This window comes from Remersonia thermophila, chromosome 4 (assembly GCF_042764415.1).
Source record: "Remersonia thermophila strain ATCC 22073 chromosome 4, whole genome shotgun sequence".
NCBI classification, from domain to species: domain Eukaryota; kingdom Fungi; phylum Ascomycota; class Sordariomycetes; order Sordariales; family Chaetomiaceae; genus Remersonia; species Remersonia thermophila.
Window position 1 is genome coordinate 1,451,671 of NC_092220.1, and position 23,263 is coordinate 1,474,933.

Below are 23,263 nucleotides of genomic sequence, written 5' to 3' on the forward strand. Positions count from 1 at the left end.
GGATAATAAAAACTAGTGCGGTACTTCCCCCTTGTGTCCCCACTTCTAACCGAATATGGAAATGGAAGTACCTTCCCATACTATTTTCTATGGAAAGGTACTTCCAGTCACACCGACCAAAATGGCAATCCAACACCGGACAACAAGTGTCGCGATCATCCGGCACGCGTACAGACAACCATCCTCCAGGCCACCAACCAACAACCAGCAATGGATACAACACTCCACTATCTACAGACCTCACCTTCAGCCGTACGCTTCTATCGCTTACAACAACAACGCCAAAGACGGGAGTCAAGCCCTACTCGAAGCTAGCTTCCTCGATGCCAGGTCGGCTCCGGAAGGTGATCGAACTGGTTGGGAAGTATATTGGGTACTGGTACCTCTATTCCCATATAATTCTGTATATAACTGTAGGTACCTGTGACTTTATTGTTCGTTTTTGGTTAGTCATTTCTTAGGTTGCAATCGAGTGGGTCCAAGTGGGGATAGAAGGGCGGGAGTACCGCACTAGTTTTTATTATCCTTGGATAGATGTATAGTACACAGTACACTCGCCGTCCAGGCTCTGGAGCTGGGCGGCGGCTCCTCCGCGGCAGCTGCTTGTTGGGTTCCGAATTGGGTGGCACGCCATGCAAGCGAACATCCCAGAGTTCCCTCCTGTTGCTTTTTCCCCAAGTGCTCCTCTCATCCCACGGTCACCCCGTTGCCCCCAGCCCACACGCACCCGTCAACCAGCGGGTAGTACCCAAGATGCAGACCCCCCCCTGGTCGCCATCCTCTGCACAGGACGCTGTACATAGTGTACACGTGTAGGCCCTAGTCTGACCGAGAATGATTGCTGCCGACGATCTTTGGATCTTCGTTGCAGGAAGCGAGCCTCTGGCAGGCCTTGACGTTGCTAAGTATGGACATACTGTACGACATTTTGGATAGGAACATCCCTGCCCCCCCCCCCCCCCGGCGCGCGCCCCGGTCGGTGATGCGCGGCGATGCGCGGTGATGCCGGCACTTGGAGCGCTTGTCTCCGCCGTTACCATCGTCTAGTTCGTCCGTACCTACTCTACGCTTCCCGAGATCCACCCCAGCTTCGCGGCAGGCAAAAAGGTTGAAGGAGGGCCAGACCCAAGCAACCGAATAGTAGTGAAACCCGCGCAGGGCCCATGACCGCCCTGTGGCCGAGCCGTCCGCGACGCAGGCGTTGTCGGACGCTTGCCTTGGTGGCGGCTGGGGCTGGGGGAGGCCGTTGCTTGCCGGATGCCGAATGCTAGATCCGGGCGTCTCGGCGGCGGTGGTGGTCTGATGATGGCGTGGCTGCCACATGGCTGGAAGGGTGAAGGGAGCCGCGCATCCTGGTCCACCTCGTATAGGTACTATGTACTGTGTACGCGGGACTCGACAGAGTAGTGCGTACTAGTAGTCTATTGTCGTCGAGACGCAGGGATGTGGATTCGTAGCCATGCCTATCGACGCCTTCTGGCGTATTACGACTTGTGGCATGGAAAACCGGGATAGCCCGCCTTCAAAAGTTGGATGTCCAAAGCTGGAAGGCCGCCCAGGTAGTAGGGAAGCAGTGAGCCCGCCCCACCCGGCTTTCCGTTACACGGAATGATGCGCCGAAAACGAAGAGGGCCTTTTGGGTCCAGGTTACCTTACCTTACGCCGGGGCGCGAATCCACCCGGCCCTGACTCCGCGCGAGGGGTGGCAGCTGGCGGGCGACGGCTTTTGCAACGCCCGGTGCACGGTTGCCTTGATAGCGACTGATAGGCTCAAATTTTTTGCAACTCACTCACACCGCGGGGTTCATACACTGCGGGCACCCAGACTGAGCAAACCTTGAACTCTCATCCGGCGTCCTCACAGATAGACGTCCGCTCCCCTACCGTCACGCCGTTTCAATACCTGGGAACAGCCGACTTCTCAAACCGGTGCCTTGATTTTCACAATGGCTGGCGAACCAGGAGAGGCCATGGCCCATAGCGCCTTCGACACCATTCTGGTGCTCGACTTTGGGTGAGCCATCTCGACCGTCCGAGGGGAGGCGAGGGGTGAAGAAAGCATATGCCGACAGACTCTTGCTAACCATCTACGCTGCCTTTCCCGAACAGCTCACAGTACACTCACCTGTATGTTGCTCACCACCCCGTTTTTTTTTCTTTTGAAAAAAAAAAAAAAAAAAAGCCAAAACATACAGTGCATGAGTGCATCAAGAGGGGATCCATCTCGGCCCACGAGAAATCCATCCTGCCTTGGTTCCGGCGTTGAAACCGTCTCCCGACCCCGCGCCCTGGATGGCATCCCATGCTGACCAAATGATTCCGGTCGACTTGAAGCATCACTCGCCGGCTGCGCGAGCTCAACATCTTCTCCGAGATGCTGCCATGCACCCAGAAGCTCTCGGAACTCAAGTTCACCCCCAAGGGCATCATCCTCTCGGGCGGGCCCTATTCCGTCTATGAGGATGGCAGCCCTCACGTCGACCCTGCCGTCTTTGATATGAGTGCGTCCAAACTCACCGGAAATGCCTCGGTTTTTCATTTTCGCCTCTCCGATGTCGTCGTCCTCAACTGACGCTTCTTTTTGTGGTAGACGTGCCCATTCTTGGCATTTGCTGTGCGTGGCGACCACCCTCCTGCAGCTCTAGCAGCCGCCTCCAATCACACCGCTCCTAGCTGACATCGCAACGCCACAGACGGCATGCAGGAACTTGCATATCGGCTCAACCCCGAAAACGTGGTCGCCGGCACCCACCGCGAGTATGGCCATGCCATGCTCAAGGCTCGGTCCATCGACGACCACGTTGACCGCCTCTTCGAAGGCCTTGAGGATTCGATGCGCGTGTGGATGAGCCACGGCGATAAGCTTGTCAAGCTTCCCGACGGCTTCCACACCATCGCCTCCTCGGACAATTCCGAGTACGCCGCTATTGGCCATGCGACGAAACCCATCTACGGCCTTCAGTTCCACCCCGAGGTGACGCACACGCAGAACGGAACCGCTCTCCTCAGGAACTTTGCCGTCGGAATCTGCGGCTGCAAGCAAGAATGGACCATGCAAAAGTTTCTGGAAGAGGCGATTTCCCAGATTCGCCACACTGTCGGTGACAAGGGGCAGGTCCTCGCTGCCGTCAGCGGGGGCGTCGACTCAACCGTGGCTGCGAAGCTCATGGTAAGGTTGCATCCTCCAGATGGCCACAAAAAACGCTGCCCGTGACTGACGCCTCCCGCAGAAAGAGGCCATTGGCGACCGGTTCTGGGCCGTCCTTGTCAACAGTGAGCCGTGCCCCACAAGCCTATCGGAAATTTAGAAGACAGATCCGGGCTGACGGCTGCCGTGTAGATGGTGTTATGAGGCTCAATGAATGCGACCAGGTCAAGAAGGACCTCTCGGAGGCGCTCGGCATCAACCTCACCGTCGTCGATGCTTCCGAGCAGTTCCTTGAGGGCCTCAAGGGGGTCACCGACCCCGAGGTACGCCGAGCTGGTTCCCCCTTGTATCGTGCCAGAAGTACATGCTCACCCCCCTCCAGAAGAAGCGCAAGTTCATTGGTATGTGTCGCGAAAGCCGCGCCCCGTGGCCCTGCCAAGGATCAGGGCTGAGTGTGGGCGACCCGACACTAACTGCCGAACAGGTGGCAAGTTCATCGACGTCTTCGAAGAGGAGGCCCTCAAGGTATGTCCAAGATGAGAAGCCCCCACCGATCAGGTGCAGGATGGACTTGCTGACAAACGCCTGATAGATCGAGAAGGCTGCCGAAAGCGACCCGGCCAAGGCCGGCAAGATTGAATTCTTTATGCAGTCCGTTTACCTAAGAGAGCCCTCCCTGGTGGTTGTCCTTTTCCGCTGACTTGGTGACAGGGGCACGCTGTATCCCGACGTCATCGAATCCCTCTCTTTCAAGGGGCCTTCGGCAACCATCAAGGTCAGTCTTTTATGATCCGTTGGACAGCAAGGGACGATGGGAAGACGGGGGCTGATGATCTGACCCGTGGCTAGACTCACCACAATGTGTATGCATCCCCACACACCGTTTTTTCCCCGATATCCGATGCTTTTGATTGACTAGCTCTCCAGGGGCGGTCTCCCCGCGCGGATGATGAACGGACAGGGCTTGAAGCTCATCGAGCCTCTGCGATCCCTGTATAAGGTTGGTCCTCGGGCTCCAGGCCGATCCTTTTTCTCGGCATGCATTAAACTGACAGGGTTGTCAAATAGGATGAGGTCCGCGGTATGTGGAGAAATGCTTTGGGCATCCCTGGCTTCCTATCCCCAACCCGCCTCGCGAGAAGCAAGCTGATAAACGTACAGAACTTGGACGGGCATTGGGCATTCGTGAGGAGCTCGTTATGAGGGTGAGTCGTCCTGTCACCACCACCACCGCCGCCGCCATCACCACCCCCTTCCTCGGGCCCCTCAACCTCTCCGTGTGGCGTTCTTTGCTAACCGACTCCAATAGCATCCCTTCCCCGGCCGTATGTCAACCAAGCCCCACCTCGCACCATGTGTTACGGATGCTGACCGTCACCAGCCGGCATTGCTGTTCGAATCCTTGGCGAGGTGACCCCCGAGCGGGTCGAGATCGCTCGGCAGGCGGACCATGTAGGTGGCGATGAGAACTGGAGCTTCCTCCGTGATGATCGCTGGTTGGGTTCGTCCGATGCTAACAATGCTCCACAGATCTTCATCTCCGAGATCAGGAAGGCTGGTCTCTATGACCAGATCTCCCAAGGTTGGCCCTACCCCCCTCCCCTGCGTAGCTGGAGTGCGTGCCCGCTAATGCGATGATCAGCCTATGCCGCTGTGGACCCCAGCCGCGCGGTGGGCGTCATGGGCGACAAGCGCGTCTATGGCTACGTAGGTGACGACCGGCCCTTGGCTTCCTCTTTCGGGATGGCTGACACGCGGCTAGATTATCATTCTCCGTGCCGTGACCACGACCGACTACATGACGGCCGAGGCCTTCAACTTCCCCTGGGACTTCCTCCAGCGCGTCATGAACAGGATCGTGAACGAGGTCCATGGGTATGTGTCCTTGTGCATCCCAGCTCCTGTCGGGCCGGTGGTTAACCTGGCTCTGCAGCGTTTGCCGCGTCGTCTACGACGTTACTTCGAAGCCCCCCGGCACGATCGAGCTCGAGTAAGCTGGTCCCGAAAGGGAGACCAGCGGAGGAGGAGGCCGAGGCTAGGCATGCTTCGTGACTTGCAGAACGGGTCAACGAAAACGGGGGAGCATGTATGGAACGAAACATTCGGGGTACACATGGAGCCACGTAGAGAAAGGCATGAAGCAGACGTGGACGATGATAGACTTCCCAACAGGTTGGGCAAACATACCAAAGAAGAGAACAGGAAAGAAAAGAAAAGAAAAGAAAAAGAAAGGATGCGCGCGGTAGTTTGGCCAACGGTCACCACCTCCGACCCAGCCCCCCGCAAGGGGTTTCAAATTTATAACCTATCCATCCCCATGCAATCGCATGACGGGGCTCGCTAGGAAATGGTGTCCGCTCATCCGTTCCGCCAGCCCGACCGCCCTCTTCCAGGTTCACCCATTGGCGCTCCTCACCCACCCCCCCGGAGACACGGCCACCGCAACGCCTCGGCGGCCGTGACCCTCGTCGCGCTCTCGTACCTCACCAACCTCTCCACCAGGCCAACCCACTCGTCCCACTCGTCGCATTCCCCTCCATGGCCGGCGCTGCCGCACCTCCCCAGCAAGACCCGTCGCCACCCTTCCCGTTCGACCGTGCCCTCAAACACCCTGTACATTTCAAAAGGCGGCGTCCGGAAGCCCTTGGCCTCGGGCCACGTCTCCTCGGTGGGGGTGCCCAGCGTCTTGAAGATGCTCAGCACGAGGCCGAGCTGGCTGCCGTCCTCGTGGGCCGGGCGGGACTCGAACAGCGGCTCGCCGCCGCGCAGGCACTCGGCCAGGACGCAGCCGGCGGACCACAGGTCGAGCGGGGCGGCGTAGGCGCGGTGGCCGAAGAGGGCCTCGGGGGCGCGGTACGGCCCGGTGCCGACGTCGAGGACCTTGGCGTCGGCGGGCTCGCCCGACAGCAGCGGCGAGTGGGCCGGGTGGTGGGCCGCGCCCAGGTCGGCGAGGTAGACGTCGCCCGGGCGGCCGGCCGGGGAGGGGGAAAGGGAGGAGAGGAGGACGGCCGAGGGCTTGACGTCGCGGTGGACGATCCCCTGCGCGTGGAGGTGGGCCAGGGCGCGGAAGAGGGCGGTGAAGACGGCCCGGAGCACGGGGGGCGGGAGCGGGGCGGCGACGCTGCCGCTGCCGTTGCGCGCGCGGTGGGTGGAGAGCAGGTGGTCGAGCGAGAAGGGCATGTAGGGGAAGACGAGGACGAGGCGTTGGTCGTGGTCGTGGAAGGTGGAAAGGAGGGGGATGATGTTGGGGGCGGAGGCGGCGCGGAGGTCGGCGAGGAGCTTGGCTTCGAGGGTTGGGTTGTGAGGCGCCAGGTTGCGGGTTTCGACAATGACTTTGAGGGCGCGCTGGCGGGAGCGGTAGACGGCGGCCGTCACGCCGCTGGCGACATAGTGGCAGTTTTGGTAGGGCCCGATGGTGATGCCGGGGGAGGAGGGTGAGTCGTCGTGCTCCTCCTGGTCCTCAGCGGTGGCTGTGGAATGGGGCGGCTCAGGAGGTGACTCGGGCTCGGAAGAGGGAATGGAGCGGTGGATGGCTGCATCGTATTCTTCCTGAGAGGACGGTTAGTTGGGGTCGTCCACCTGCGAGGCTAGATGGGCTGTACATGCCCTGCTTTCGGCGTTCTTGTAGGCTTCCTCTTCGATGGAAAAGGCGCTCCGAGAGAGGCTGGCCGCTTTCAATGCCTGGGTTCTGTCGAGACGGGTGAGCGTTGGCGATGCCCCCTTGGAGCTGGACACGCGGGGCAGATGGGGACGTACAGTTTCTGGATATTGGTATAGCGTTCTGACGCCGTGAGCGAGCGTCTCCAATCACCAACATCCGCCATGGTTTTGTCCTGCGAAACCACGTTTCGGCCAGTGCACCCAGACGGTGTGAGGTTGCTGGTGGTGGTGGTGATGGTGATGGTGACGAGTGTGAGCGTGAGGGTTGAATCAGGGTTAGACGTTGACTTCGGTTGTTTGGGGACACACGCACACCGGGGCCGCTCGCTGTCTGAGCCAACGCACCAATCCCCCCAAAGAACCAACTACCTTTTGGAGCAGAAAAGAACCGAGTTGGAAACCTGAAAAATAGCTCGTGGTCTGTATTAGGATCTGTCGCTCAGGAATCATACATCGCAAAAAGAACTCGGCGCATATGGCGCCTCACAAGCTCACAAAGCTCCATGATGTTCGGTTCCGTTCGAGGCCCATAGTATACTCATTATAATACGGAGTGCGTACCCTAGGGAGGCCAGGGTTAGGTATGTGTGGCTCACCCAGGGGCCTCCGGTCAGGTCCCGTCGGGGCCCTCACGTTGACGAGTTAACTACGCAGTAACTAGTGATTACACAGTACTGCGTAGTTCGTGCCCGTAATGACCGTATTCAGGCGCCGAGCTATGGGTGGATCCCACCACCATAGTTACTCGATGCTATTTCTAACGTCGAGACGGTGGAGACGTGCCCGTTTATGTACAACTACAGTAAGTACTACAGTAGGTAAGGCCAGGCCAGGCCAGGCAGTGTTACACATAACGTTAGTGGACCTGCCTGGTGCAGGACGGGGAGGGCAGCCACTCAAGTGGGGGGAAACCCTTGTGCAACGTGCGATTGGTGGACCCCGGTCGTCGGCGCCGGGCTCCCGCTGACCTGGAAACGCGAGCTTTGTCTCTTTTGGCGTCGCTGGGGCCGGTGCTCAGCTCACAACACCTCCAACCGTTCCAAACCTGAGGGAGGGTGCGCAATGTGCCGACCCTGTCGTTTTTGCCTGCATCTGCATCCAGCTCCAAACCATCCTCATCTTGCCCGTCGTCCGTCCCCCCTGACACATCTGCGCTGTGTATATCCGTTGCCGACGTCGACAGCCATTGCCGCTGGTATGCATTGATTCGGTGCTCCCGCTTCCTCACGCCTCCTCCTCCACCTCCTCCACCTCCTCCACCTCTGCCGCCGCCGCCGCCGCCGCCGCCGCCGCCGCCGTTGCCGTTGCCGCTTCCGCCGCCGATTGCTCGTCTTAGCTACCCACCTCTCGCAAGTCACGGCCAGCTTTCAACATGGCCTCCGCCGAGGATCTCTCGCGGTCAGAGTACCCGGAAATGCTCGTATGCATCACCACGCGCTTCCCCCCCCACGGGACCTGCGCCCGAGCATCCCATCGCATCAACCGCTGACGATTTGCCCCGTTTCCAGGCCCACCTGCACCCAAAGGAGGCCGTGCAGGTGCTTTCGGACCGCGTCAAGCGCATCGCCAGAGCGAACCAGGAGATCGCAGAATGGCTGCAGGTATGGGCGCCGTCGTCATCGTCATCCTCGTCATCGTCGTGGTCGTCGAAGCCGGGGGAAGAAAGGCGCGCGAGGCTAAGACTGTGTCCGTCATAGGAGCGCAGGAAAGTCGAGGAGCAGTACGTCTCGGCCCTGCGTAAGCTGCTCGTCTACAAGGTGCCCAATGCCGCGACCGAGCTAGGGTTCGTCACCACGCCGCCCTCCTCCCTCCCCCCCCCACTTCCTCACGCATGACCATCTCCGCCGCTGACGCGCACCGCCTGCAGCGTAATCCAGGGCCCGTGGGATATGATCCTCCAGTCGACCGACGGAATTGCCGCGTCGCACCATCTGTTCGCCCAGCGCATCGAAAAGGACGTCGAGCTGCCCCTGCGGTCGTTCCAGGACAGGAGCGAGATGAAAAACATGCAGGACATGAGCCTGAACCTGCAGGCCATGGCCAAGGAGCTGGAGGATGCCACGGAAAAGTCGGAGAAGCTGAGCAAGAAGGGGAGGGCCAACCCTCAAAAGGTCGACCAGGCCGCCGCCCGGCTCGAGGCCGCCACCCAGCAGTGGGAATCGGCCGCGCCCTTCATGTTTGAGACCCTCCAGGCCCTCGACGAGCAGCGGATAAACCACCTGCGCGACGTCCTGACCCAGTTCGAGACGCACGCCGTCGACCAGTCCACCCGATGCCAGAAGGCGGCCGAGGAGGTGCTCAACGTGCTGCTCGAGCTCAACACCTCGCAGGAGATCCGGGGCTTTGCCCAAAAGACGACCGCCGGGAAAGCCAGGATCGAGAGGAAGTCGACGTCGACGCGGCTGCCCACCCCGGTGACGCCGGGCGCCGCCCCGCACGGCGCGACCGCTGACGATGCCAGCGAGCATTCTGGCCACAGAGAGATGCATCCAGGTAGGAGGCTCCCATGCCTCGCCTCGCCCCTGTCCCTCCCCACGCGAGCCGGGCCGGGTCTGACAGACGCACAGAATCAAAGCTGCGCAGCCGCATCGGCACCATGCTGGGACGCCGCCGACAGAGCGTGGCTGGCTTCGGCCACCTGGGCGGGTCGCAGAAGAATCTGGGCTCGTCCTCGCGCAATATCGGGAGCAGCCACAGCCAGACGCTGTCCCCGCGAGCCTCGTCCCACAACCTGACCGAGTCGCCCAACCGGCTCACGTCGCTGGCGGAGAGCCCGACGTCCGCCCAGCACCATGACTCCACCGCCGACAGCGAGCAGCCGAACAGGTCGCACGAGGGCGCCAACGGCGTTTCCGGCCGAGACGCCCAGCCTCGAAAGCCGAGCCTGATCAACGGCACGGCCGAGGACATCTTCGACGTGTCTCCCCCGCCTGGACCACCCCCGTCTCAGCAGCAGCAACAGCAACAACAACAACAACAACAGCAGCAGCAGCAGCAGCAGCAGCAGAAGCAGCAAGGCCAGGAGGGTCCAAGCAAGGATTCCGAGGGGTACTCGATCCCGCCGGCCATGAACGACCCCATCTCGTTGGCGCAGCGAGAGGCGGCGCTCTCGAGCGAGGAGTCTGACCACATCTTCAAGCTCAGCATCAAGAACGAGCCCATCCCGGAGGAGGACCAGGACGCCAAGCAAGCGGCCTTGTCCAACGTCGCCAACGCTCTCACCAGCATGGGAGTGCCGGCCCGCAGGGCGGGGACGGTGCGCGGAAGGAGAGATGTCCGTAACACGGTCTACATGCCGACCTTGCCGACGCCCGACGTGACCGCCGAGACGCCGTTCCCGCCGCCCTCGCCATCCTTGCCCACCAGCGCCGCGACGCCCAAGATGACGCCCTCGGCCACCTTCGTCTCCGAGACGAGCCACACGTCCGACACGCAGTCGATCCGGTCCGGCACCTCGTTCGGCGGCACGTCCTCGTTCAGCAACGCCGTTCGCTCCAGGCATCCCGACATGCACGGTCCGTCGTACGGCCCGGGCCTGCACTCGTCCATCATCGAGACCGTCTCGGCCGTCTTCCAGGACGGTCAGCCCACCTCGGTCAAGGTGACGGGAGAGATTGCCCTGGCCTACGTCCCCGACCCCGATGCTCCGTTGGCCGGTAAGTTGACGTTGCTCTTGTTTTGTTGTTTTGTCTTCTTCGCCCTTGCTCGTGCTGACATGGCCAACCCAAGAGCACGAAACCATCCGCCTCAACAAGTTTCCCATCCTCGAGTCCATCGGCCCCAATCGCGTCTTCGTCGGCAACACCCCCTCTCCCGACGAGTTCTCCATCGATCTCTCCCACATCTCCACCGGCACCTCCCCCGCCTTCACGTACCGCGTCCACGCCGACTCGGACACCTCCCTCGCTCCCCAGTGCCCCATCGCCATCCACCCCGTCTGGAAGCCCCAGGGCGACAAGCTCGGCCTCCTCCTGCAGTACCGCCTCCACCCGGCTTCCAACCTCCCCCGCCCCGTGACGCTGTCCAACGTCGTCTTCCTCGCCACGTACGAGGGCGCCCGCGCCAGCGGCGTCCAGACCAAGCCGACGGGGACGCACCTCAAGGACAAGCACCTCGTCTACTGGCGCCTGGGCGACGTGACGCTCGCCGACGACGGGGCCTGGCACAAGATCGTCTGCCGCGTCATCGGCGAGCAGAACGCCGAGCCGGCCCCCGGACGCGTCGAGGTGCGCTGGGAGTGGGCGCCCCCTCCGCAGGGCGGCGCGTCGGCGCTCGAGACGGGCGGGAGCGGCATCTCGGTGCAGAGGCTGCTGCCCGTCCCCAAGGGCAAGGGCAAGGCGACCGAGGCGGACGAGGCCGAGGACCCCTTCGCCGACGCCACCGCCGCCGTCTCCCCGCCGGGCTCGCCGGCTTTCGCGCCGGGCCGAGAGTGGAAGGACGTGCCCCTTGTGAGGAGGGTAGTGGCTGGCAAGTATGAAGGAAGATGAGGTTTTGGATACGGCTTCTTGTTCCAAGAGGAGGAGGAGAAGGAGGAGGAGTGAAGCGGGGGGGGTAATGGTAATGCGTTTGTGAGCGTTGTTGGTGAGGATGTGGGGAGACGGTTGTTCTCCGGGGGGTGTGGGTGTGTATGTGCGTGTGTGTGTGCGTGTTGATGTCCGATAAGTTGTCATTGCTCCCGTTGTTGTTTCCTTTGTCATTGCGTTTTATTTCTGTCTCTCATTCTCTCTCTCTCTCTCTGTCTCTCTCTCTCTTTCTCTCTCTCCCTGTCTCTCTCCTTCTGTCTCTCATTTTCACTTTTCCATGGCGACGCGAAGGATGGATGGTCGGACGGATGGATACCTAGATCGCTTCCCTGTCGTTGTTTGCTCTTGACACGTCCAATACCGGAAAAGGGCTTGTCTTGTTGTCATCAGCGGAGCAGTAGACGTTTCGTTTCTGCCCCGCCTGTGCCGAGAGCCTCGGGGAGATGATATAGCGACAAGCAATAGGCCGTATATACTACACGAGAAGTTTCTTTTTTGTCGGTTGCATCTCTGGCGCCCAAGCGCTCTGGTGTGCCTCACGTCGGTCATCCCCAACCCCCCTTGTTTCTCTTCGCTTCCTATAATTCATGGTAGTTACGTCACGATAGAGACAAGATGCTTGTGTAAAGCCAGAGCGCGTACGACGTGCTTGTGTGTACGACGTGTATGTGTGTGAGATGATGGAGAAAAGAGGGTATTATGGTTCTTTCATTTCAGCCAAGCCCATTCCTCCTCCCCCTCCCAAACGCCGGTCGTCTACTTGGTAAGCACATGGTGATCGGTTTTCCTCCCTTGGAACCAAACGAAAAAAAAAAAAAAGTCAACCATCTCGTAGCAGAGAACCTGAATGCGGGAGAACGGCGCCTCTTCAAGACGTCAATCATGGTCTCGCTCTCTCTCAGCCTTCCTTCCCTTTCATCTTGTTTGTCCATCCCACCGCCGTCCAACCCCTCTCGCCCCCTTCTTTTCTCACCCCTCGACCATCCTCGTCGTTTCTCCCCGGTTGTTCTGCTCCTCCCAAAACTCGAGCGTCAAGGCGGCCAAGAAGCACGGCACGCAGCCCCTCTCGCGGACCCAGAACTGGATGCTCTCGCCGATCCTCTGCGCGAAGGCGCTCCGGGGCCCGCCGCCGACCTTCATGGTGCCCTTTTCGCCGTCAAAGACGATGGAGTTTTCGTGCTCGTCGGTGCGGGAGGGGTAGTAAACGCTCTCGACGCGCATCTTGCCGCCGGGGAGGAACGAGACGGTCCAGCCCAGGGTGCTGAAGACGGCCTCCTTGAACTCGGCCGACTTGGACGCCCAGACCTCCTTGAGGCGGCGCGCCGACTTGTGGGCCGACGCGGCGTCGGCGAGGGCCGCCTCGACCTCGCGCTTGGCGGCGGCGAGCTGCGAGGCCGGGACGGTGGGGAAGCTGGCGGGCTTGCGCTCGACGAGGGCGAGGAGCTCGGCGTTTTCGCGCTTGAGCGCGGCCAGGGTCGAGGCCTTGACGGCCTCGTGGTCCGAGGTGGGGTTGCTCCGGAGGGAGAGGACGCGGGTCTGGAGCTGCGCGCGCGCCGACTCGAGCTGCGAGGCGGCCACCTCGTGCTCCTTGCGCAGCAGGCGGTGGGCCGTCTGGAGCTCCGAGAGCTCGGCCTGGAGCTTGCGGTTCTTGCGGGCGAGCTGGCCGAGCTGCTCGTGCTCGGCGCTGCCGTCGGAGTCGTCGCGCCCGCGCTTGGCGCCGACCATGACGGGCTGGGCCGGGCTCGCGGAGGCGGACTCGAGGGAGGTCAGATCGGCGTGGAGCGTGGCGACCTCGGCCTTGTACTTGTCGACGAGGTCTTCGAGCTCCTGGATGCGCTTGACCTTTTGCTGGTCGATGGTTTCGGGCGAGACCGTCATGTCCTCCATCTCGTACGTCTTGAGCTGCGCGCGGAGGTACTCGACCTCCTTCACGGCCAGGGCCCGCTGCCGGTCGAGCCGGGCGCGGGCCTTGTCGTTGGCCGCCGAAGCGCCCCCGCCGGCGCCCCCGCCGCCGCTGCCGCCCCCGCCGGAGGCCCTGAGCTGCTCGATCTGGGCCTGGAGCTTGGCCTTTTCGTCCTCGAGCGCCTTGATGATGTTGTCCCGGTCGGCGATCTCGGGCTGGAGCTCGCCGAGCTTCTCGACCAGCGACGCCGACCGCAGCCGCTCGGCCACCAGGGCGCGGGCGACGGCCTCGGGCGAGTCGAGCTCGTCGTCGTCATCGCCGGCGCCTTCGTTCTGGAGGTACGCCGACCAGGCTCGCCTCTCGTCCTCGAGCCTCTGGCGCTGCCGCCTCTCCTCGTTCAGCTCCTGCTCCACCGCCTCGGCGGCCTCGAGCCGCCGCTGCAGCGAGCGCTTCTCCTCCTCGACCACCTCGACGGCCTTGTGGACCTGGCGGAGGTGCCTCAGCTCGGCGGCCTGCTCCCGGTTCTTGGCCTCGAGGTTCCGGATGTGCGTGACCTGGTCCGACAGCTCCCGGCGGATGACGGCGATGGTCTCGGCGTCGCCGGTCTGGGCCTTGAGGCGGAGCACGTCGGCCTCGAGGCGGCCGATGGCCTCGTCGCGCTCGGCCAGCAGCGACTGGGCCTTGTCGAGCGCGTCGTCCCTCGCGTGGGCCTCCTCTTGGAGCTCGTGCACGGTCCGCTGCGAGGCGGCGAGCTTGGCCCGCAGGTCGATGGCCTCGCGCTCGGCCAGGCGGGCCGCGTCGTCCTTGGCGGCGCTCAGCTCCTCCAGCTGCTCCTGCAGCACGCGGGCCTCCTCCTGGGCGTCCCGCGCCCTGGCCTCGAGCTCGCGCTTCTGGCGCTCCTTGTCCTCGCGCAGCTCCTCCAGCTCCCGCTGCAGGCTCTCGACCTGGCGCAGGGCGCGGGCGCGCTCGGCCTCGGCGGCCTGCTTCGCCTTGAAGTCGTCCTCGGCGCGGCGGCGGGCGTCGCGCATCTCGTTCTCCATCTGGAGCCGCGCGAGCTCGCGTTCTTGCTCATAGCTGCTGATCTGGTACTGCAGGGTGCCGACCTCGGCCTTGAGCTCCTCGATGCGGCGGCGCTGGTTTTCGTATCCCTCGGCGTCGTCGGGAGGGCGGTTTTCCTTGCTGCTCTCGCGGCTAAAGCTGCTCGAGGCGGCGGCGGCGGCGGCGGCGGCGCGTCCTCGCGGCGGGGACGAGCCTGGCGGCGGCGCGGCGCTTTGTCGCGAGGCGGGGCGGGCCGCGGGGGTGCTGCCGGCCGCGGGCATGGCGGCCGGTTCGCCGGTGAGAAAGTTGTAGGAGGGTTGCGATGTGGTGCTGGCGCGGAAGCTCGGGATCTGCGATGCATGCGAATGTAAGCGATGGCGATGGGGGCCACGGCGTGTTGACGATGGTCATCACCCACTCTTGATTCCCGGATCGACGTGCTGGGTCGAGGGATGCCTCCGGCGATGGTGGCTCGGAACTGGCCAGAGCAAACGGACGGGCGCCTCGCGGATCCTGGCGGGTCGCCCTTGGGAGTGGTTGACCTCATGTTTTCCGGGGGGTGGAGGGATGATCTGAAGAAGCGTCGTTGCAGACTGCGCCGACTTGGCGTTGGCGGGTTCTCGCGGTCTTTGACGTGACGCAGCGCTGTGGCTCGTGTTTAAAAATGACCCAAAACGGAAACCAGCTGAGAGGTTTTGATTGGTTGGTTCGTCCCGGCCAAAACACTGGGGGTCGCCGGGACCAACCGCTGGTCCCGTGCTGTAATTCGTTAATCGTTATTACACAGTACGTACTGTGTAGGTGCGTGCCTTGGTTTCTGACGTACACAGTAATGTATTGTCTGCTAACCAGTAGGAGAGCCGTAGGGATTTGATGATGGGTGTTGTTTGCAGCGAACCATTTAACATTATTAGTTATTGACTGTACACAAACTGCCCCGTGTTCGAAATGCAGAACCAGCGACGGCAGTCACCCGATGGTGCAAGGAACTCTCCATGGCACGCAGGGCATCTTTGTTTCCGATTGTTCTGGTGCTTTGCCCTGATAGTTTCCTAGGTCCAAGTCAATGGTTAATTACATCAGGATCCATGGTGTACTTCAGACAACAGCATGCCATTCTCATCCGCCAGAAGGTAAAAGTTGGACGTTCAAGGCTTTTCCACTCGTCCTATGCTGCATTTTGTTCACCTCCCCATTTTTCTCTTTCTTTCTTTTTTCTCTATCCCCGTCATTTCTCATCCTTGCCGTACATCTCCCACGATCCTCGCTCCTCGTGCTGCTCCCCGTCTCTCCTCAACCAAACCCTCCCTCCCGCATCCCGCTCCAACCTTAGCTTCACCTCCTTGGCCCTCTTGCCCAGCCCGGCCAGGCTATCGACGCCCCCCAGCCTCTCCCTCGCGTCCCTGTCCAGCACGCACAGCGCCGCCAGGCTCGATCCCTTGAGCACCTGCACGCGCTCGGCCCGGGTGACGACCACCGTAACGGCCAGGAAGACTCCGGTGAGCACGAGCTGGGTGGCGAGCATGGCGAGCCACTTCCAGTGGATCTCGATGCGCGACTGCGGGATGAAGACGGTGCCGGGGACCACGGCGGAGCTGTCGGTGGCGTTGAGGCGGGTGGTGCCCTCGCGGACTCTGCGAGGTGAAACGAGTTAGCGCAGGTCTTTTTTTTTCTTTTCTCTTTTTTTTTCTTTTCTTTTTTTTTTTTTTTGGAAATGATGGGTCGGGTCATGTTGTTCACGCTTCGATAGGTGGAGGGTGGGAGAGAGAGAAAATCAAAAAAAAAAAAAAAAAAGACTCACATGTTTGTCAAGGTCCTCGCCAGGTTGCTCACCAGCGTGTCCACGTTTGCCATCTGCTGCTCCGGCGGGGGCAGCTCGGTGGCCTGGAAGTCGCCCAGCAGGGAGTAGGCAAAGGCCTTGGCGACGCCGCCGCCGTTGGACGTGACGACGCCGCGCTTGTTGTCCAGGAGCACCGAGTCAAACATGGTGGCCGTGATGAGGGCCGAGCAGGTGAGCGCCGTCCACTGGTGCACCGGGTACGCCGATGCCTCGGACTCGGTGCCTTGGTCAAAGACCGACCCCGGCGGCGCCGCCAGGTCGACCGTCGCGCCGCCGTAGGTCCCGTTGCACGTCTCGCCCTGGTAGCAGAGATAGTAGGCGGGCTCCCACTGCATGTTGAGCTTCTTCTCCTTGCCGTCGGGCGCGGCCGCCTGGCTGAGGGCCGCGAGCTCCTCGGTGCGCGGCTGGCCGGCCGTGACCTTGGTGGCGTACGTCTTGGTGCACCACCAGAGCGCGACCTCGAGGTACTTGATCCGGGACAGGTCCCGGCCGCCGCCGTCGTCCAGGGTGTTGTTGAGCAGGTCGTCGCTGTACGCCAGAAAGTTGTCGTTGATCATGAGGTCGGCGACCGACTGGTTGAAAGCGCCCGAGGGGGCTTCGAGGTGGCCGATGATGATGGGAAAGACGTTGGGGACGGCCTGGTAGTACAGATCGCCGTAGCCGAGCGCCGAGAACAAGGAGTGGCTCGTGTTGGAGAGCACCGCCCAGCGCTTCTCGGTGAGGGTTTGCAGCTTGGCCAGCAGCTCCGGGTCGCCCCGCTCCGTCAGGTTGGCCACGCCGCCGCAGATGGCGAGCGAGCCGTACGGCGGCCAGGCGCACTCGCCCGAGGAACACACGGGTCGGACGTGGGGCACGCCGTCGGTGGGTGCCGTGAAGGTGCCCTCGAAGATGGCCCTTTGGAGACGAGCCGTGTCATACGGGGCTGGGCCCGGTTAACCAACGCTTTTTGTTTTTCTTGTCTTGCGCAGGATGAGGGTGGGTTGGTTGACTCACTGATGGCCAAGTCGTTCCCATCGTACGTCGAGAAGAGGGTCGCGCGCTGCACCGTGGCCGTGTCGCGTTGATCATGAGACACGTCCTGGACGAGGATGTAGTTGATGGCCTGCTGGGTCAGGGTCGATGTCACCAATCCGCTCAGCATGATCAGGGCGCCGAACGAAGCCAGGACGCTGGTAGGGTCGAGTCGGGTCAGCATGCCTGCCCATGGCCAATCGGGCCCGGGGAACCGGCAGTTCACCAAGGTGGGATCCCTACCCGTTGAAGTTGAACAGCAGCTTCGCGCTGCCCAGGCCCCCGCGGGCGGCGTCTTCGAAGCGCTGATAGTCGATGAGAGGCCGGTGCGTGCGTGACGAGAACCACACCCACTTCAGCTGGCTGATGCCCTCGACGACGGGCACCAGGAAGCATGCCCGGGCCAGCGAGGTCAGAAAGGCCAAGAGGGTGTTGAGCGTGAAGCCCTTGCCAAAGTTGGGTGGCGATTGGCCGTTGTAGGACCAGAGCATGCACACGATGGCTGTGCATCGCGAGTTACCACATCATCCCCGTGTCATCGTCCTGCTTCAGCCGCAGAAGAGGCCGGTATTCGTCTAGGGAGGCGTCCCGCCGTATGTACATACCTACGAGGCATGCCATTCCGCACACCTGGGACAAGATCTCGGGGAGCCACAGCGAGATCCGAGCGTGGTTCCTATCGTCCGAGCCGGCGGGCTCCTCGTGGAGAGGCAGTTCGTCGTGGTTGTAAGCGGCTGATTGGGTAGCCAGTCCGACAGGCGGCTTCGCCATGATGTCGTCGGTGGGAGACGCCGCGCGGTGGATGGAATTGGACATGGCGTTCTTCTTCTTGTTGTTGTTGTCGCCCCGACGGCCGGTTGCTAACTCCCTCATGGTGTCTGTGTCTTCCCTGGGACGGGAAGAAAAATGTCCAACATCCAACGCCCGATCCCCGGTTCTCTGCCAGAAGACGACAAAAGCCTCGGCAGAAAAGCTTCCTATGGATACCAAGGCGGTATCCCTAGGGCTGTCCCCGTCCGACAGGTGGATAAGAAAGCCATTTCGATGCTTGTCCAGATGACACCGTCCGCCTGCCCGGGAGCCAACCTACCTAGCCAACCCCAGTCCCAAGGAAACGGGGCAAAGGGTTGGTCGAGCACTTGTGAGACGGAGCAAGCAACCCCATTCCCGCGGGATCTCGCCAATCAGGCGCCTTGACACGGAGCGAGAAGGCCTCGTAGGATCACGATGGGCAGCACGAGGCCCGCCGGCTTCAGCCGCAGCCGTTATTCCATCTCCGACGCCACCCTACCGCACAGCACGCGACGCTAGGATGCGGCATGGCCCATGGCACAGGATGCCGCGAGAGCGGATACAAAACATCCGAGGGATTGTGCGAATTGTAGACAAATGCTTTGTCGAAGCGGTCATCAACGTTTCCCCAGGGGTCTGTCTGCGTGGAACCGAGACAGTCGATGAAGCTTTGCTCGGACGTCATGCCTAGAGTCCTGGAATGCAGCATCCATGGGATGGTTGGAAGCTGACTCGGGGTCTGGAGAGCTGCATCATTCATGAATGGAGCCTTTAGGGGCTGAGACACGGCGTTGGCTACCTAGGGACTTTGACATGCGTTGCAAGGTGCGCCAAGGTACCTACATACCTACCCAGTGGACGTACCTTGCAGCGCCTCACTCGAATTACACCGTACGAAGGGATGTCGTGGATGAGTTCCAGGTTGCCCCAGGAAATGCCGTGTTCGGAAAAGCCCAGACAACTTTCCATCCGACCCCCTCGCAGGAGGTCCAGGCTGGCGGATGGTAGAAGTACTCGTAGGTAACATACCGACCTTACCATACCGTTACCAGGGCGTCACGATAAGGTGTAGCGGATCGGGTACTTCCACCTGAACCCAGCGAGCATGACAGCACTGAACCCTGGGGTCCGTCAGCCTTTCACTTTTTTTTCCTCTTGCTCTGAAACACAACAGACTGGACATACAAGCATACTACAGTATGGACCACCCTCTCACCCTTCCCCTCTTGGGTGGCATCTCATGGTGCCAGCCTGTATGGATGGGTGCCGATGTAAGGTACGTATTAGGGTATGCTCCTGGCCACCCCTGATGTACATCAGGTAGAAACGAGAGCGACGGGTTGATGAAATCTTGTAGAAATCCTCAGGCTTCATGTACGTTTGTACTAGTATACTACTATACAGTACAAACTATGTACTACGGACTACTGATACCATACTGCAGTACATGGGCTTGCCAAGGACTCCACCCGGAGCAAGCCGGGTGGCCCATTGGCCCGCCTTTCCCGCGTTCCGGGGGGGACAGCGGACCAAACCCTGGGATCGTTAACCCCGGAGGCCGAATGCCTTGGCCATGCAAGCCCGGCGCCGAAACAAGCTCCCCTTGGCATTCTTAGCTTTGTCAACCGAACCTTGGAACCACACCCAAAAACCCTCCCCGACCTCGCAACGGGTTTCCCTTTGCTTCCTCAAAAACCCATTCTTTCCGCCCAACCACCCTCCCCCCCCCCCCCCCCCCGGTGCACACCTTGACGGCGCTGTCTTGAGTCGTCTCCCAGGGCCCGTCCTTGTCATGATCCGCGGTTCCGTCCCCGCCGCGCTGCGGGTACGTCCCAAGCTTCCCCCCGAACGCCGTCGTGCAATGCCGGGTGGTGCCCGCTAACACGGTTTTTGTCGGACCAGGGCCGCTTCATGCCGACGCCCTCGGCCTTGCGTCGATGCTACGCGATCCCCAAGACAGCATCGTCCCCGATCTACCGAGCCGAGCCAACCCCTGCGCCCTTCCCTAGCTGCTCGAGTCGCTACTCGACCGGCGCGAGGCCCAGCGAAGCCCAACACGATGCTGCCGCCGACGCCGCAACCGCAACGGCCACGGCGAACCAGGACGCATCCTCCCCCCAGGCCCTCGCCGCCGACGCCGCGCCGTCGTCGAGCCCGGCCTCCTCCCGCATCGCCTCCGACGTCGAGGCGTGGGAGTACAACCCCGACGCCAAGGTCGAGTCCTTCCAGGACCTGCCGCATCCCAACTTTGGCGCCAACCAGCATATCCCCTTCGATGCCGAGTTTAAGGAAGTCCTCCGGGCGATACCCTGGCAGTTCCGCGCCCCCATCCGCTACGCCTTTGCCTACGGCTCGGGCGTGTTCCCGCAGTCCAAGCCCCACGGCCGCGTCCCCACCGACGAAGAGCTGCGCGCCATCCACCCCAAGGCGCCCCTCGCCGTGCAGCGCGCCCAGGATGGCACCCCCAAGATGATCGACTTCATCTTTGGCGTCTCGCACACCCAGCACTGGCACTCGCTCAACATGAAGCAGCACCGCCACCACTACTCGGCGCTGGCCGGCCTCGGGTCCGGCGCCGTCTCCTGGGTGCAGGACAAGCTGGGCGCCGGCGTCTACTTCAACCCCTACGTCGTCGTCAACGGCATCCTCATCAAGTACGGCGTCGTCCAGCTGGCCACCCTCGAGAGGGATCTGACGCAGTGGGACACGCTCTACCTGGCCGGCCGCCTGCACAAGCCCGTCAAGATCCTCCGCGACGACCCCAAGATCCGCCTGGCCAACCAGATGAACCTGCTCTCGGCCCTGCGCACCGCCCTCCTCCTCCTGCCGCCCACCTTCACCGAGGAGGAGCTCTACAGCACCATCGCCGGCATCAGCTACCTCGGCGACCCCCGCATGGCCCTGCCGACCGAGAACCCGCGCAAGGTCCGCAACATCGTCGGCAACAACATGGCCAGCTTCCGCCGCCTTTACCTCCCGCTCATCGAGACCCTCCCCAACGTCGACTTCACCTCCCCCATCCCCGCCAGCAGCACCAGCACCGCCGCCGCCGCCACCGCCGCGGCGGACTGGATCCGCGACGAGACCCTCGCCCTCCGCCTCGCCCAGGATATGGACCCGGTCAAGCGGAGCAACATGGTCCGCCGCCTGCCCAAGGCCTTCCGCGAGAAGCTGTACGAGCGGTACCAGCGCAAGCTGGCCATCCCGGCCGAGCAGTTCAAGCGCATCATGGACGAGAGCCGGCAGGAGGACTCGGTGGCGTTCCGCCGCCGCGAAGGCGGCGGCTTCGAGCGGCGCATCGCCCAGGACGACCCGGACGAGCTGCGGGCCTACATCCGCGCCGTCATCAAGCAGACCATCTCGTGGCCGGCCACGAGCCAGAGCCTCAAGGGGCCCTTGACCGCGGGGTGGTCCAGGACATGGAGGTACCTGCGGGAGAAGATGGACAAGTACAAACAGGGGAAGCAGGAGAAGAAGAAGGACGGTAATGGGGAGGGGAAGGCGGGCGAAGATGCGGGGGAAAGGGGGGGCAACCAGGCTTGATCTTTTTCTTTTCTTTTTTTTTTTTTTTCTTTTTACGGGCCTGCTCTTCTTTCCCCGTGAGATCTACGTCCGCATGGATCTCCAGCGCGACAGAGCGCTGTCATGTGTCTTTTGTGTTGTACGTTCTTCTTCTGTGCATGGCATCTCGGGGCGGCAGGCATTTGGGAAGACGGATGGGCTTTAGACGGCGGGAACGGCGTTTGGCGGTGTCGTCTCTGTGACGAGCTTCCCATGGGGGAGGCATCTCGGTTGTAGTTAGAGGGTTTTGTAACGACTTAGACAGAGGCGGCTTGGCCATGCCAGCCGGGCCTCGATGACGGGAACAGAGGAATGCTGTACCCAAGCAGCGCATCCACGCACAGTACCTACAATAGGTATCCTTCTTGATTTGGGTGTCTTAGGTAGGGTATCTTGTTTCCTTGGTGGATGTTGATGTAGCGTCCATACGACGACAAGGATTCATGCTTCCCTTACCTACCCCGACGTCGTTGCCCTCGGGCACGGCTCGGATGGAGATGGACACACAGAAAGCGAGACCTGTCCTTTCTGAGGCTGGGTTGCCCGAGCCCAGCTTCAACGAACCCCCCTCCCCTGAAATGACTCCATCATCATGATTCCTATGACAATATCCACCCACAAGCCATCCTACACCTTTCATCAGCATCTTTGAAGCTCAAGAAATGAACCGCATCCTCCATCCATGATCTTTCTTTATCTCCTTCTCAGCATCTTGGTTGGAAGAATCAAAGCAGCCCGCAACCGGCACCGCAACGACCCCAACCCTCCGCCCCCCGAACAACCAGCCCGACCAGCCCGACCAGCCCGGAGAACACAAAAAGAGCCCCCGGGCCCTCAAGCTCGACCCAGTATTCACTAACCAACAACTCTTGAGCATGGCCCACCTCCACCTCCGCATCAACCTCAAACCCCTGCGCAAGGGCCTGCGCAGGACCATCCTCTACGTCACGGCCGTCCTCGTCCCGCCGCTGGCTGTCTACCTCCGCCGCGGCACGCGGCACAACGAGTTTGCCGTCAACATTGTCCTGACGCTGCTCGGCTGGTACGTTTCCGCCCTGGCGCCGCTCGGCTGGTACGCGTACCTGACCGGCGGTTCGTTGTATCTTTTTTTCTTTTTTTTTTTCCCTCTCTCTAGATGTTCGGCCGTCCAACGACAGGTCTCCGATATCATTCAGCATCAAGCATGCTTATTTCATGACTCTTGCCCCTTCCCCTTGGCTCCTTCAACCCGCCGCTACCAGCCCACCACTTAGTCCGTCCCCATCCGCTCCTCCTCCCATGCTCTTTGCATGAACCTCAGGCGTCATGACCACTGACAGACCTTTTTTTCGTTCTTTCGTTTTTGTTGCTGCTGCACCAGGCTTCCAGGCGTCCTCCACGCCCTGCATCTCGTCACAAAGTAGCACTGGGCTTCCGGCCCGCGGGGGACGCATCCCGCCATCAACATCAACAGCAACAACAACAACAGCGCACGAACACCGGTGGCTTTTTTGTTGCCCGGGGAGTGGGATGGGCGCTTGCTGCTCGCGGGAGGCCGGGAAGCATGGCCGGTCTCGTCAGCCTGGCCGGCATCGACGAGGAGGATGAGTCTGAGCCTGGCGACGACGAAGGTGAAAGCCACCGACCTGCTGCTTCTTGGAAACGTCGGTCGTCTGGAAGGAGGTGCGAGGACGGCAATGGGGACGTCGGTTCTGCGTAGGAGCAATAGGCCGCCACGGTGGGCGAGGGAGGCTTCGGAGGGTTCAAGCGTGCGACCGCGGTTGTAGGTGATAGCACAACGACGGGTT

General features: G+C 61.6%; 7 protein-coding genes across 7 annotated transcripts; 4 read left to right on the forward strand and 3 right to left on the reverse strand.

Moving 5' to 3' along the window:
• Positions 1-1,946: 1,946 nt before the first annotated feature.
• On the forward strand, positions 1,947-5,142 carry VTJ83DRAFT_4537 (uncharacterized protein; the record flags this gene model as incomplete). Its single annotated transcript, XM_071011037.1, has 21 exons — positions 1,947-2,014; positions 2,110-2,127; positions 2,335-2,501; positions 2,591-2,614; positions 2,694-3,169; positions 3,231-3,273; positions 3,341-3,471; positions 3,531-3,549; positions 3,633-3,673; positions 3,741-3,799; positions 3,860-3,923; positions 3,998-4,011; positions 4,076-4,148; positions 4,217-4,229; positions 4,310-4,353; positions 4,458-4,473; positions 4,530-4,600; positions 4,679-4,730; positions 4,791-4,855; positions 4,911-5,023; positions 5,082-5,142. The coding sequence occupies 21 exons, from the start codon at positions 1,947-1,949 to the stop codon at positions 5,140-5,142; spliced, it is 1,632 nt and encodes a 543-aa protein (XP_070865987.1).
• Positions 5,143-5,560: 418 nt separating this feature from the next.
• VTJ83DRAFT_4538 (uncharacterized protein) lies at positions 5,561-6,972 on the reverse strand (the record flags this gene model as incomplete). Its single annotated transcript, XM_071011038.1, has 3 exons — positions 5,561-6,681; positions 6,751-6,836; positions 6,905-6,972. The coding sequence occupies 3 exons, from the start codon at positions 6,970-6,972 to the stop codon at positions 5,561-5,563; spliced, it is 1,275 nt and encodes a 424-aa protein (XP_070865988.1).
• A 1,208-nt stretch (positions 6,973-8,180) lies between these two features.
• VTJ83DRAFT_4539 (uncharacterized protein) lies at positions 8,181-11,295 on the forward strand (the record flags this gene model as incomplete). Its single annotated transcript, XM_071011039.1, has 6 exons — positions 8,181-8,228; positions 8,317-8,409; positions 8,506-8,591; positions 8,676-9,301; positions 9,376-10,464; positions 10,538-11,295. 6 exons carry the CDS (start codon positions 8,181-8,183, stop codon positions 11,293-11,295), a joined length of 2,700 nt encoding a protein of 899 aa, XP_070865989.1.
• A 1,005-nt stretch (positions 11,296-12,300) lies between these two features.
• On the reverse strand, positions 12,301-14,819 carry VTJ83DRAFT_4540 (uncharacterized protein; the record flags this gene model as incomplete). The annotated part of the gene is made up of 2 exons (XM_071011041.1): positions 12,301-14,622; positions 14,691-14,819. 2 exons carry the CDS (start codon positions 14,817-14,819, stop codon positions 12,301-12,303), a joined length of 2,451 nt encoding a protein of 816 aa, XP_070865990.1.
• Positions 14,820-15,500: 681 nt separating this feature from the next.
• On the reverse strand, positions 15,501-17,996 carry VTJ83DRAFT_4541 (uncharacterized protein; the record flags this gene model as incomplete). Its single annotated transcript, XM_071011042.1, has 5 exons — positions 15,501-15,906; positions 16,074-17,034; positions 17,106-17,281; positions 17,367-17,625; positions 17,729-17,996. The coding sequence occupies 5 exons, from the start codon at positions 17,994-17,996 to the stop codon at positions 15,501-15,503; spliced, it is 2,070 nt and encodes a 689-aa protein (XP_070865991.1).
• A 1,711-nt stretch (positions 17,997-19,707) lies between these two features.
• Positions 19,708-21,458, forward strand: VTJ83DRAFT_4542 (uncharacterized protein; the record flags this gene model as incomplete). Its single annotated transcript, XM_071011043.1, has 2 exons — positions 19,708-19,740; positions 19,818-21,458. The coding sequence occupies 2 exons, from the start codon at positions 19,708-19,710 to the stop codon at positions 21,456-21,458; spliced, it is 1,674 nt and encodes a 557-aa protein (XP_070865992.1).
• Positions 21,459-22,351: 893 nt separating this feature from the next.
• Positions 22,352-22,879, forward strand: VTJ83DRAFT_4543 (uncharacterized protein; the record flags this gene model as incomplete). The annotated part of the gene is made up of 2 exons (XM_071011044.1): positions 22,352-22,568; positions 22,845-22,879. 2 exons carry the CDS (start codon positions 22,352-22,354, stop codon positions 22,877-22,879), a joined length of 252 nt encoding a protein of 83 aa, XP_070865993.1.
• Between the last annotated feature and the right edge of the window lie 384 nt (positions 22,880-23,263).